Here is a 14794-nt window from a genome sequence, read left to right as displayed (position 1 = left end):
TTTATTGTTTATTGTCTCTTTCAACTCCTAGCAATGTCACTAGAATGTAAGCTCTACAAGGCAAAAACCTTTGTTCTGTTCATTAATGTATCCTCGTGTATAGAACGTGGCATGTGCATAGTAAATATGTGCTGAATAAATGGAAATAGTTGAAGAAGCCATATTCATTATAGAGAGAAATAACAGAAGCGAATGGACTAAGGGCAGAACAATTGTGTACTCCTCCTTTGAAGGGACTGATAGGGGAAGAGAGTCCCATGAAGAGGACTGAGAAGAACAGAACAGGGTGGTTGGAAAAAAAATATAAGAGAACAGTGTGTCCAAAGCCAAGGGAGGAGAATATTTTAAGCAGCAAGTCAAGCTCTGTGAAAAGCGGGGTAGGGTGAGCCCCCTGGCCCTCCTGAAGCCACTTCCCCTCTTCCCTGCTTTGCTGGCAAGCCTATGCCTTTTAGCCCTCCTTCATCTCCACATACCTGTGCTTTCTCTGCATCTTACACAAAACCTTCCTGTTGTAAACAGTTCTCTTCAGTTACAAATATCTCTGCATTCATTCTTTGGAAGAAAGCTCACCAGTACCAATTACAGTTTTTATACAGTCTAAGAGGAAATTTAACGGCCCTATTTTCCCTAAGACTTGTTTAAAGCTTACTCATGAAGCTATCACTCTGTATTTTGTTGAGGCCAAGGGAGGATTTGTACCCATGTGCATAAACAATTTAGGGCTCATCACCTGTATATAAAAAATTTTTAAGTACCTCATTTTCTTTCTGAAACTGTTAACATATGTTAAAATACTTATAACTTAGGGGAAGCTCAGAGTTGAAGATTTGAAATTATTCAAGAAATGTTTAGGTAACAGAATATTGTCATGGACTAACAGACTTTTTGAAGGTATTTTGTTGTTGTTGTTGTTGTTGTTGTTGTTGTTGTTGTTGTTGCCCTTGTATGTCCTCAGCCTTCCATGGAGGTGAACTGAGGTTTAGTAGTCTAATCAAAGAAATAGTCCAATATAATAATTAAGGTTCAAGTACCTTCTCTGAGCAGGGTAACCTCCACTTATTCATTCAGCAACATTTAAAGAATAGTGAAGACATCCACTTCCCTAAGTACTTAGAAAGAAGAGTCCATATAAATAACTACAGTACAAGTACTACCGGATTTACAGCCAGACACAGTCATCTCTAGAACTATCCTATATTCTATACCCAGCCACTCTTCCCACCATATGTTAGATTTGTCCCATCTATGCTAGTACAGGATGTTATAAAAACCTCAAACCTACCCAGAGTGGATTGGTATTGGCTGGATGTTGTAGGGATGCTGAGGGTAAAGCTAGTGGCCTCGAGTCAACAGGGGTATCTCACTGAGGCTATATAGCCAGAGACACAAGGCTAGATACTCACCACCTGCATCCTGACCTACAGCTCTGGGTGCTCCCTATTCCAAAAGGAACATATAGCACTGGTCCTATTTTCAATACCAACTAGTTCTCTCTCTTGCTGCTCAATCTTGAAGGAAAAGAATCATTAAGTTTTTCTCTCTTTATAAAGGATAAAAGACAGTAAATCCACCCTTTGTTAGTTGAAAAACAATTAAGTCCCTAGCCTCTATGAAATTCAGGAGTAGCTTAGAAGTAGTTATAATGTACAGAGAGAATAAGAATGAGAATACTAAAGAATTAAATGCCTTCTTTGATACTTTGAACAAAGCAAGTAATTTATCTTTAGCAACTTAGAATGTTTAGTTATTTAGAAGGGGGTCTAATTTTCTAAGGAAATGTCACTAGAGCTGTTACTCATTATCCTAAATATTTGGTAAGCATATACTTTAAAAAAAAAAGTTATCAGAACACTATGTTTATATAGTATGTCATACTGAATATAAAATTTTCTCAATGGGTCATATTTTTATTTTGATAGCACATAAGCCTCCAAAATGAAGTTTAAAGAGACAGCTCGGGAAACTTACTCCCAGTTACATTTGATGGAGTTGAAGGATGAAGACAGGAAGGCAGAGGAAGGGAGGAACATGGTGGCGTCATGAAGTGACTTCTGTAGTGCGCTAAAATGACCATTTGAAAATCAGTTATCAATTCACAATAACGACAGCAACACAATAATAAAGATAACACACTAAAGAAAAAAATGTTAAAATACGAATGTAGAATAAAAAACAAGATCTAAGCAAATGGAATGACATAACATGTCCTTGCACTGGGTGACTCGGCACAGTGATATCCTCCCAGAACCAGTAGAAATCGAATGTAGTCCCAATTAGAATCTCAGTAGGGTTTTTCATTTTGTTTTCTGCTCTTGGGAATTAATAAAATGATCATAAAGTTTATAAGAAAAAATTAATAGACCCTAAAAAGCCAATAAAACTGTGAAAAAGAAGAACAGTAAGGGGAACTTGTCTGGCCTGATATCAGAGCACATTTTAATGCTACCATAGCTTGACAGGATAACAATATAGAAATAGACAAAAAGATCAGAAGAGAACAGAGAATCCAGAAATAGATCCACACATGCAGACTTTAATATACGACCAAGGTAGTGTTTCAATTCAGTGAAAAATGACAGAATATTAATAAATGATGCCAACAGAATTGGCTATCCACATAGAAAAAGCAAAGGTATAACCATGTGTCACATATGTAAAAAAAAAAATTCAAAAGAATTAAAGACTTAAATGGAAAAATATAAAATGATAAAATTCTTAGAAGAAAATCTATAAATTACCTGTAACTTCTAAGGACAGGGAAAACTTTCTTAACCAAGACAGGAAACCCAAAAGCCATGTAAAAAGAAAAGACAGTGATTATATAAGATGTTAACGTCCCAAATTATAAAAAGTTACCATAAACAATTGAATAGAAAATTTATAAACGAGGATGAAATGCAGTACAGATGTCAGACAAATATCTATACAAAGCTCTTTGATACACAGGTAAGAAAAAGATAAACAGCCCAAGAGAGAATAACATGAATTGCTTAGGACACAAGCAAGCAATTCAGAGAAGAGTCCGGTTAAAAACAAACATATCGACTGATGCTCAGAAATACTTGCAGAAAGGAAGGAAAATTAAATTCTTGCCATCAAACTGGCAAAAATCAAATGCGACAAACTTGTGGGGTATCGTGGTTAGAGATTAAAGGGGGATGGCACTCTTACACGATGCTGTGGGCGTGTAAACAATAACAATCTTAGTAAGCAATCTGGCAAAATCTGTGAGAATTCAAAATACAATCCTTTTAAAACTTCATAATTTTGAATCATGTGAATTTAACACCTACTCATATATATATTTAAATATATCCTTCAACCCAGTGTCCTATTCCTACAAATATTTTCCATAGAAACAAAAGCACTCACCTATAAGAATAGTGTACTACAATCTTTATCGCAGTATTGCTTTTCTCAGGTCAGTAGTAATGTAGAGAAGGAAGAAGGTGGAGAGGGAGAAGGAGAGGGAGGGATGGGGAGAGAAAGAAAGAAGAGAGAGAGAGAGAATTCCCAGCAATAGGCAAGTGGGAGACTAAATTATAACTGTGATAGAATAGAACTTCTAAGAATGAATTCAAGTTGATGTGGAAGGCGTCCCACAAAATATTACTGAAGTAACTAGCAAGTGGCAAAAAACTATACGATGATGGTCTTGTTTTATGACCAAAAAATAGCTCCTATATAAATGAATGTATATCTATCTCTTTATATAAAAATATATACATGCATGGATACATAAATACATATATACAGTTACACATGTGTATGTTTACAAACTATCTTAACAACTATACTCCTTAACATGGGTTACCTGGGGTTAGTTGACAGTGGGAGATGCAAGTGAAAAATAAATTTTAAAAAAGACTACAACAATTCAAAAAGAATATGATTCTATTTATGTGAAATTTAGAAGAGATAAATGAAAAGAAAAACATTGAAAATGAAAACGTAACCAGTGAATTTATGTGGCAATAACTGACTTTCCCAGATACAGCTTACTAAAGGACCCAGCTGCTTCTGTCAAATCAATTTCCATAGAGGCCAGTTGCTGCAAAATGTAAAATATAACCAAACTTGCCTATCTTTTCTGTTTTTGTTTTCCTCTAAAAAACTTTAAAAATTTTTCCCTTTTAAAAACAATTTTTAAATGATCATGGAAATGCAAATTAAAGTCATAATGAGATATCACTTTGCACCTGTCAGAATGTCTATCATCAATGAATTAAATAACACATGTTGGTGAGGATGTGGAGAAAAGGGAACCCTCGTACACTGTCGGGGAAATTGCAAATTGGTACAGCCACTATAGAAAACAGTATGGAAGTGACTCAAAAAATTAAAAATAGAGCTGCCATATGATCCAGCAATACCACTTCTGGGTATTCATCTGAAGAAAACAGAGACACTAATTCAAAAAGATAGATGCATCCCAATGTTCATTGATGCATTACTTTAAATAGCCAAGATATAGAAGCAACCTAGGTGTACACTGCCAGATGAATGAATATAGAACAATACTCGGCCATGAAAAAGAATGAAACCTTGTCATTTGTGACAACATGGATATTTCTAGAAAGTATTATGCTAAGTGAAATAAGTCAGACAAAGACAAATACCATTTTAAGAGGTACAAACTTGCAGTTATAAAATAAATAAATCATGGGAATGTAATGCACAAAATAGGAAAAATAGTCAGTCACAGCATAACTTTGCACAGTGAGAGTTACTAGACTTATCTTAGTGATCACTTCATAAGATATATATGTTGCATCACTATGTCGTACACCTGAAACTAAGGTTAACTGTACTTTAATAGAAAAAATAAAACTTCATGTATTTACTTGTACTTTTTTTTTCTGTAGACGTGATATTGCTGAACTGTCTTTTTCTGTATGACAATGTCAATTTTCTTGGTGGGTTTAATCTGTAAGGATTTTTCATAATCACTTTTACATTAACAGTTATTTCTGCCATCTTAATTCCTGTTCTCTATTTTTAAATATCTTTCTCTCTTACTATTTTCCATTGAATGGATCAAAGTTACTTATGCTAGCTGTGAAGTTTGTGCTCTATTTTTCTTCTCTGGTGGTTATTCCTAACTTATTAAAACCTAAGCTTAGGTTTGTTTTTCTCTATCAATTTCTAAATTTAATCGATAACTATATCTCCTTTGCAAAAGACACCACTCACTTAACATGCTTTTAATGCTTCTGGTTCCCCACCCTTCAGCAGTTTGTTATACTCTAGAATTTGAACTAGATTACTATACATTTTCTTCCTTTGGACATTCCTCGTTTAGACAACAGATCTTACTGAGTTGATTACTCTCCAGTAGTTCTCATTTAGAGTACCTTCTTTGGAGTTGTTAATCATTTTGTTGGAATACTTTCACCAAGAGTGTTCTCAAATTATGTCTGTGTATAGCATGACTTTTAAGGCCTTTTGTGCCATAGGACATCTTTATTTCACTCGCACATTTCAATGACGGTTCAGCTAGATATAAAGGTCTAGACTCAAAAAATGGTTTTTTTAATTCTTTGGAAATATTACTCCAGTGTTGCTATTAAAATGGTAGATGTGAATCTAATTCTTGTTCCTTTATAGATGACCTGCTTCTTTCCCTCTGGAATTGTTTCCTTTGCTTAAATTTTATCCAAGGATGTCAGTATTGTTATTTTCTCTTGTTTGGTACACAATAAGTTCATTCAATCTTTTTCTAATTGTGGGGAAATTGCAATTAGCAGTTCTTCAAATATTTAACTCTTCTTTATTTTTTTTTTTTCTCTTTTAGGGCCCCTATTAATCAGATATTGACACATTCTATTTTTTAAACCCTTTAATTTTTCTCTCATTTTTTTAGTTCTTTGTTTCTTCTTGATGCCTTCTGGGAATGTTTCAAAATCCACTCCATCTCACTAATTCACTCATCAACTGTATTCATTCGACCCAGACATTAAGTTTTTTTTTTTTAATTTCTATTATATCTGATTGGTTCTTTTTTATAACTTCTTGGCCCTGTTTAATGTTTACAATGCCCTCCTCTATACCCTTGAGAATATTAGGATTACTGTAAGGTCTTGTTTCTCTGGCTCATTAATTCTGCTCTCTCTAGAATTAGTTGTTCAGTTTGTGATCTCTCCTTCCCAATGCTTTACATTGGTGTTCTTCAGATATCTCTTTATTCTTCCTGTTTCTTTTGGAGAATCAGCTATAGTTTATATGTTGAGTTCTCAGTTCCATCCATATCCCACTTGCTTCTGAGGCATCTCCAGAATGAGACTCAAAGGAGGAAAACCACAATTGCTATAAGTCCCCCATCTTGACACTCCTACATCATAAACTAGACTTAAGACCCTCAAGATTTAGTCTGATTTAGTTTCTTCTCATGTTCAGTAGAATTAGACTATGTCACAGGATCACCAAACAATTTCCATTTGTTTATGGAAAGAAATAGTTTTCTAGGCACATGAGAGGGATAATAATGGCAAAGAATGGCAAATAATGATGGAAAATGTAATAATTTCTGAAATTTCTTGGAACCTTAATACTTTGTGATTGTTATAGTGAATCTTATTTTCCTTCTTCCCCTTCATAGACCCTTATGAGGTAATTTCTTAATTCGAAAATTATTAAAATTTAGTTTTGAAGATTTCTTAACTGAACCATATCTGACCACCAAGATAACTGGAAAGGTTTTTTACAAAACCAGTTTGGATATTTCTGATCTAAAAATGTAGTAAGAATTGGTTTGATGTGTTCGATGGAACTATTTCTGTCTTGCCTCCATGTTCTTGATGGAGATAAAATACAAATATTGATATTTGTATCTTACCAGATACCTGTACAAATATCTAGCCTTTTCTATTGATCTAACACTCACTTATTCAAAAATATTTGTTGAAAACTTGCCATATGCTTGTTCTTGTTGCCAGGTGCCCAGCAAGAAAGACACAGTTCCTGCAGTCACAGAGCATTCGAGTCTAACAGAGAATCCAGATTGAATATAGGTTCTGTTAGAGCAGGGATTTTTTTCGTGTTGTCTTCCAGTGTATTCCAGGCACCTAGAACAGTGTAAATATTGTTCAAATGTTAAGTGACTAAATATTTAACACTAATTGCAAGTGTGGGGAGCATTATGGAGGGAAAGTACAGATGTTGTGGAGTAGATAGAAATGAGAGGCCTTAGCTGCTCTAGGGGGTTGTATAGAGCTAGTTCTCTTTAGAGGGGTTCATGCAGGCTCAGTTAACCAATCGGTACCTCTTTTCTATTCAGGCCACCCTCCTACTAGGTATGTAGGCTTCGGTCACCTTAAATTTTTTCAGTAATTGATTTCTGTAAATGAGAAGTTAGACAGATTGCTTAACAATACTATGTGTTTATAGAAATAAAAGAAAAATCACAGTTTAACAGATTTGTGTTTCCTGCTTCTTGTCTGCCCACGCCCATGCCCCCACCCCATTTTCTTTTCTAACTTGCAGATGAAGGAGCATCTATGCACCCTTGTGATGATACCTACTGTGGACCTTTCCCAGAATCTGAGCCAGAAGTGAAAGCTGTAGCTAATTTCCTTCGAAAACACAAAAAGCACATTAAGGCTTACCTCTCATTTCACGCCTATGCTCAGATGTTGCTGTATCCTTATTCTTACAAATATGCAACAATCCCCAATTTTAGCTGTGTGGTAAGTAAGTATTTGACCCTGTACATGTGTGTTGGGCTTCACGCTTCTTTTCTAATGCTAAGATGGTTCTAAGTAGTAATGATAAAGCGAATACATATTGTGTTTATTCTAATAAGCATTTTATATATTTTAACTCATTTTTTCATAAGCAGATAAGATAGGAAACTATTATCTCCATTTTACAGATGAGAAAATTGACACCTAGAAAAATTAAATAGACTACAAACACAGTTACTAAGTGTCATAGCAAGATTCAGCTCCAAATCTAGCTCTAGTATTGTTGTTTTTAACCACTGTGCTATGTTGTTTCTCAAATGCAATCATTTCAAATCTATTTACATTCTTACCACAGGTCACACAGAAAATGTCAGTATGGATTTGATTAGTATTACAGCTTTGGTCACATGTGCAGGGCTGTGATTAACTTTATTGAGCAAATAATTGCTCATAAATTATGGTCTGACTCTCATTAATTAAAAGCAAGTTTTAATTTATTTGCTTAATGCTACTTGCTTAATGCTATTTGCTTAATGCTACTAAGTCTCTGGGCACATATCTGACAAGGTAGTGGTAAGAAATAACAGCCTTTCAGGCATAAGATTACCTGAAAGTGAAAAAGCAGTGTTCCTTTCTCTCTTCATTTCAGAAACTCAACAAGCTATCCACTGTAGGCATAATTCCTAGTAAAGTGAGCCTGATTCAGAACCTACAGTATCTAAAGGCCTACCAAGTTCAAGACCAGGCCAAACTAAGATACAGTGAGGAAGCGGAGCAGAGGGAGCAGTGATCATGAAGAAGCACAGGAGGGCTTTGGGGTTGCTGCTAACTGTCTGTGCCTTTACCTGGCTGGTGTTTCATGAGTGTGTGCAATTTGTGATCATTCATTGAACTTTAAACTTAAAATTTGTATTCTTTTCTGTATGTTATACTTAAATTTTTAAAAGTTTTATAAAAGAGAAGCATCCATTTCTCTCTATATACCTTAACTCTAAATCCTGCACCAGTTACCTGAGGTTGCAGTCCAGGACTAGAAGGGTTGGGGAAGGTGAGGAGGTCAGGAGATGGCCTGAGAGAAGACTTACATTCTGTCCAAAAGAACTTTGTTCTTGGCATTCCAAGCAAGAATTCTGAGCAAATTCTCTCCCTTGACTAATATTATGAATGTAATAGTTCTATTTGACAGTGCCATTCTTCAGCTGCTCTGCTGGTCAAATAGGCATTTTGTTGGTGGGTGGTGGTGGTGTTGACCTAGCATCCTAACCACCACGTATCACAATGTTTCTATAGGCAAACGTTTAGCCTTTTCTAAGTTGGGCACAGTGTCTATTTATAGTCTCACAACAGATTATATAGGGTATATGATATATTAAAACTATTACATGAGAATGTTCTCCATATTTTGAATTTATCTTTCCACCAAGAGTTAACCTATTTTCTTTTTGTCTTGGTTTGGAGGATGTGGTATAAAGAGTAGATTAGTTGTTCACAGCCAAGGATAGATTTGCCTCCCAAGGGATATTGGACAATGTTGGAGACATTTTTGATTGTCACAACAGGGCTGGGGGATGCTATTGACATCTAGTGGGTAGAGGCCAAGGATGCTGCTAAACATCCTGTGATGCACAGGACAGCCTCCCACAGCAAAGAATTATTCAGTCCAAACTCTCAGTAGTGCCACTGTCGAGAAATCCTGTTAGTGGGTTACATATAAATCATTAAAAACAGGATTATAATTCTCCAGGTCATCTCTGAGTGTTAACCAGAGACCATTAAATTCTATTAAAATTGTTCAAAAACATTCCATCAATATATAGGAGTCTGTGTTTCTGCTAGCATTTTTTAGGTCATTCATTAAGTTGCTTTGGATATGCAAATAAAAAATATTCTCCTTAGCTGAGGTCTGATAAGTGAAGCCAGGGTCCTTTAGGACAATTGGAAAGAGAAAGCAAAGAGAAAAGAGGAAGTACTTAAGCTCTCTCAAATAGGTGTCTAGCTGTGCCACCCAGGAAAGTAATCCTCAGAAAATGTGCTGAAGTTTCCACTTTTTGTGGAAAGATCATATCTAAACCTCTTATCTATATGCAACTGTACTGAGTAGCAGAAATGCAGTGAGCTGAAAAGGCTAAACCTACGCACACGTTTTGTGTAAACAGGCAAAGTGGATATGTATTATTTCTTTCTTAATGGATTTTTCCCCTCTGTTTTAGTCATCTGTAATAATGAGGAACAAAAGTCTCTTCACTAGCAGAATGCAATAATCTTCTAAATGTAGAAATATCTGCCCTTGCCATGGGATATTTGTGACCATTGAATAAGATGTTAGTTAGAATCTTAAAACATTCTCCATATTATGGATACCTCATTATGGTGTTTACATCCTTTTTAATACTGGCTCCTGAGAGGAGACTACCATCACCGGTGAGATCAATAATAAACTGTCTGCCAGGTTCTGGAGCCTGGTCCCTGAATATCCATGAGGGGTGGCATTTTCTGCAAATGCTGCTTTATGCATCCCTGAGGCGAATGAAGACAGCAAGCGGAAGCTGGGTCCAACACACAGCTCCACGTTGCCTAGAGTGCCTCAATTGATGTTTTAAATTATTTATAGGCTAATTGAAATGGGATCATTGTACACTGGTTTCCACATACTGCTTTTTCTCTCACCGGTCATACAATACTTCTCTAACTCCTTGTTGAAACCAGTGTTTTTATGCCATTTGAAAATGTTTTCGAGGGTAGTCCATATCATTCTAGCTCATGTTAGAATGTTTACCATTTTCGTGTTTTGATCACGTTGAGCATTTCAGCATTGGTGGGAAGAATTCCACCTCAGAATTTCTACATCTCAGCACTACCTGGCTGAGCTCTGTCAGGCGTACGTAACCTTAGCAGTCATGGAGCATTCTGAAATTGTTCCTGTTCCCAGTGGAGATAAACATAAGAGAAGTCATTCTTACTAAATTAGAAGGCTTCTTAATTGATCCAAATGTGTTTTAAATACCATGTACTCAAACACTGAAGTAGGTACTTAAGGATCGATAAGATTATGTTGATACTCTTACAGATCTATGCTTATTCAACATTCATGCAAGAAATATTGATTAAGCATCTGTTATATATAGGCTCATGGCTAAATACTGCATATGTGGCTATGAATGAGACGGACATGGGTCCTGCCTATCAAGCATTTTGTAATTTATGGAAATATGTGTCTGAACTAAAAGTAAGAGGACAGAACCCTACATCAGCATCAGACGATATGAGTACTTATGCACTTATCCCAACTCGACCCCTCCTTGCTGTAGAACCCCAGCCTGCCCATTTAACCTTGATGAGCCTTCCTTTTCTCACCTGTAAAATAGGAATATTACTGATCACTGGCTTGTTATGAGGATCAAATGTGTTCTCAAACATATTGTACAATGCAGCATGTGACAAAAAGTAACATAACAATATTATTAAATATAGCTATTAACTGATGTGCCCATCATTGTTCTTCAACTGATGACTGACAAGGCTCAAACAACATGCCAGTGTTTCCAAGGATTTCAATGCAGTAATGTAAGTGATATAATTTCTCTATTTTCCCTCACAGGAATCTGCAGCTTATAAAGCTGTGAATGCACTTCGGTCGGTATATGGGGTACGGTATAGATATGGACCTGCCTCCAGCACATTGTGTAGGTTTCCTGTGTATGTTGTGTTAGAGTCGTCTCTTGAACTAATATCCTGTGTAATTACTTCCCTTTAAAAAAAAGAGAAGGTGTGTTCCACCCTAAAGTGGGATTTTTGACTACCAAATTAGCCAAGGAAAATGAAGGGAGTTTATCTCTGATTAGTTTTTTGACAGAAATCACTGCACACACTTAAATAAATTCTAAGCGGAGAATATTCTAGGCATGTAGCAATGACTACAAAGTTGAATTGAGATTTTATGACAGTAGAAAGTACCAAAATGGTCTCCTTAAGCAATTGTAACTACTGTAAGCATGGAAATGGGCCTTGAGATGATAATGAAGTAATGTTTCAGCCTGAAAATAGCTTCCCTTTTATTCCTTTCCATTCTTCTTATGAAATTCTGTTTCTTACATAACACCTTCAGCTGAATTTCTCCTTAAAAGGTGATTAAAATTTTTTTAATTTTATATGAAATAAAGAACGACTAAGTCTATGGAAAGAACTTGCACAAAAAAATCAGGAGACATGGATTCTGCTCCTAATTCTGTCACTAGATATAATCCTAGCCAAGATATTAATTCTGGGCTTTGTCTGCAACTGTTCAATGAGCATTTGGATTAGATCATGTCTCAGGGCCTTTCAAATTCTAAAATTCATTGACTACGTGATTTGGAAAATCTCGTGAAAAATCATAAATATATGAAGGTCTGTGAATGCACATTAAGGTATCACACACACAGGTTATATGTATATGTGAAGATAGTGAGATCCAATTATGCTTTTCGGTGAGGTAGCAAATTTCCCCTGATGTCTTTAATCTACCTGTCATTATATTCCTAACCACTTTCTTCAGCCTTCAGAAGAAAATCTTGGTTTATCAATTATCAATGCTTATCAAATAAGTTAATCCTAATAATGAGAGTGTCCTATATATCTGAACTTTTTTTCAAACTCCAGGATCATGGGTCTAATGCTGACCTTTTTAGAACAATTTTTCAATAGAGCCACCATGAAAAGGGAAATATAATATTAAAAAGTCACATTACCAACTTTTGGTCAAGGTAGCAGAGTAGGAAAACACTGTGATCACCTACTCCCGTGACTACATCAAATTACAACTAAATTATAGAGCAGCCATCCTTGAGTACCACCTGAAGACTAGCTGAACAGAACTCCTATAACTAAGGATATAAAAAAGCCACGATGAGACTGGTAGGAAGGGTAGAGACAGAAAATGGGCTAATCTAATACCCCAACATGTGTGGAGGCTAAGAATCAGGAAAGATATCTTGGCTGTGGAGGATTACACTGAGGAGCAAGGGGTCCCAGCCCCACATCAGGGTCCCAGCCCCATACCAGGCTCCCCAGCCCAGAGCACCAGTGCCAGGAAGAAGAATCCCCACAACATCTGGCTGTGAAAATCAGTGGGGATTTCCTCTGGGTGAGAGAGAGAACCACTGTAGACCCAGGCATTGTCTTATAGGGCCCAAGAACAGACTTACTCACCTACACTTGTCATAAGTTCCAACTAAGGGACAGCAGCTCGAAAAGCTCCAGGAACATATGAGAAGGAACTGAATTGACTGGCTTCACAGAAGGGGTAGAAGAGCAGCTCTCTCCAGGACAGAAGTGCTGGCAGGCACCACTGTTCCTTTGTTGAGCCCTCCCACCACCCAACCTACACACACAAGCAAGAATCGAATCTGAGTCTCTAACAATCTAACAAGGCTAATACCCCTTGCCCCACTCTGAGGATTTCCTGAAACCCTGCCCCACTCAACTCACACACCAGCCGAAACCTCTTCCACTAGCTATTCTTCACAAATGGCCACCTAGGCCTGGGCTATAGATTTTCCTAAAATCTCTCGAAGGTTAACAAACCCAAAACAAGCAGCAGCTGGCTTCAGCATGCCCTGTGCCTCTTACTAAGCAGCCCCTAGCCTGGCACTACTGGCAGCCAGCCTCAGTTTACAGCATAGCCTCTCCCAGACACCTCCAAGCCCAGCATAGGCAACTATCAACCATAGATCACTTTACAACTCCTACCAGGTGTTCCTGGGCCAGGCATAGGCAGCAGCTGACCTGGGCCTGCACCAAAGCCCCTCTCTAGAGGATCCAGAGCCAACACACACAGTGCCCAACTTCAGACCAGAGAACAACCCAATTAGCTCCACAAATGACACACCTAAAGGGTGGACTGGGCAGGCACCAGAGCAAATCCTGCTCTACGAGGTCAGCTCCTGCACAATAGCTCATCCACTGTAGTCACAGCCAGTCCTCACAGCCAGTCAGCCTGAGGGTAAATCCTACCCACTGGCATACCAACAGAAATCAAGGTTCAGGTACAACAGGAGGGCATATACACAACCCACACAAAGAACGCCCATGGGGCACCCAGCTCAAGTGACCAGGGAGAATACAGCACTGGACTCCACAGGACACCTACTACATAAGACCACTTTGCCAAAAATGGGAGACATGGAAGATCTACCTAATACATGAAAACAAACAAAGGGAAGCAGCCAAAATGAGGAGACAAAAAACCATGTCCCAAATGAAAGAATATGATAAAACTTCAGAAAAAGGACTAAATGAAATAGAGGTAAGCAATCTACCAGATACAGAGTTCAAAGCACTGGTTATGTGAATGTTCAATGAACTTAGACAAATAATTAATGAACTCAGGGAGAACTTACACAGAGACAGAAACCATAAAAAAGAACCAGTTGTAAATGAAGAATACAATAATGGAAATGAAGACTACACTAGAGGGAATGAAGAGCAGATTAGATGAGGCAGAGGATCGAATCAGTGATTTGGAAGACAAGGTAGCAGAAAACTCAATCAGGACAGCAAACCCAATCAGGACAGCAAAAAGAAAAAATTTGTAAAAGTGAGGATTGTTTAAGGAACCTCTGGGACAACATCAAGTGTTCACATCATAGGCTTACCAGTGGAGAAAGAACAAGGGATAGAAAACCTATTTGAAGAAATACTGACTTAAAACTTTCCTAACTTAGTGAAGGAAATAGACATACAAGTCCAGAAAGTGCAGTTAGTCCCAAATAAAATGAAGCTAAAGAGGCTCACACTATGATATATCATAATTAAAATGCCAAAATTTAAATAAAAAGAGAGAATCCTCAAAGCGGCAAGTTAAAAGCAGTTAGTTCCATACAAGGATCCTCCCATAAGACTGTCAGGTGGTTTCTCAATGGAAACTTTGCAGCCCAGAAGAAACTGGCATAAAACATTCAAAGTGATGAAAAGCGAGAACTTGCAACTAAGATTATTCTACACAGTAAAGCTATCATTTAGAATTGAAGGAGAGATAAAGAGCATCCCACATAAGAAAAGATAAAGGAGTATTACAGCACACAGTATTACAAGAAATGTTAAAGGGACTTCTTTAAGAAGAAAAAAATAAAAAA

At 37.0% G+C, this 14794-nt stretch overlaps 1 protein-coding gene and 1 long non-coding RNA gene across 2 annotated transcripts in view; one reads left to right on the top strand and one right to left on the bottom strand.

Moving 5' to 3' along the window:
• Window positions 1–14794, bottom strand: part of LOC111742690 — a 202181-nt gene that overhangs the window by 150956 nt on the left and 36431 nt on the right. The window lies entirely within an intron of this gene.
• CPA6 (carboxypeptidase A6) overlaps window positions 1–14794 on the top strand; it is a 239635-nt gene that overhangs the window by 216499 nt on the left and 8342 nt on the right. The window contains exons 9-10 of the mRNA XM_011364617.1: window positions 7483–7685; window positions 11281–11365. Coding sequence (XP_011362919.1) covers window positions 7483–7685; window positions 11281–11365 — 288 coding nt within the window. The remainder of the gene's footprint in view (window positions 1–7482; window positions 7686–11280; window positions 11366–14794) is intronic.

Source organism: Pteropus vampyrus, unplaced genomic scaffold, assembly GCF_000151845.1.
Source record: "Pteropus vampyrus isolate Shadow unplaced genomic scaffold, Pvam_2.0 Scaffold99, whole genome shotgun sequence".
Lineage (NCBI taxonomy): Eukaryota > Metazoa > Chordata > Mammalia > Chiroptera > Pteropodidae > Pteropus > Pteropus vampyrus.
The sequence above is the reverse complement of the archived record's forward strand: the minus strand, read 5'-3'. Positions and strand labels throughout refer to the sequence as shown.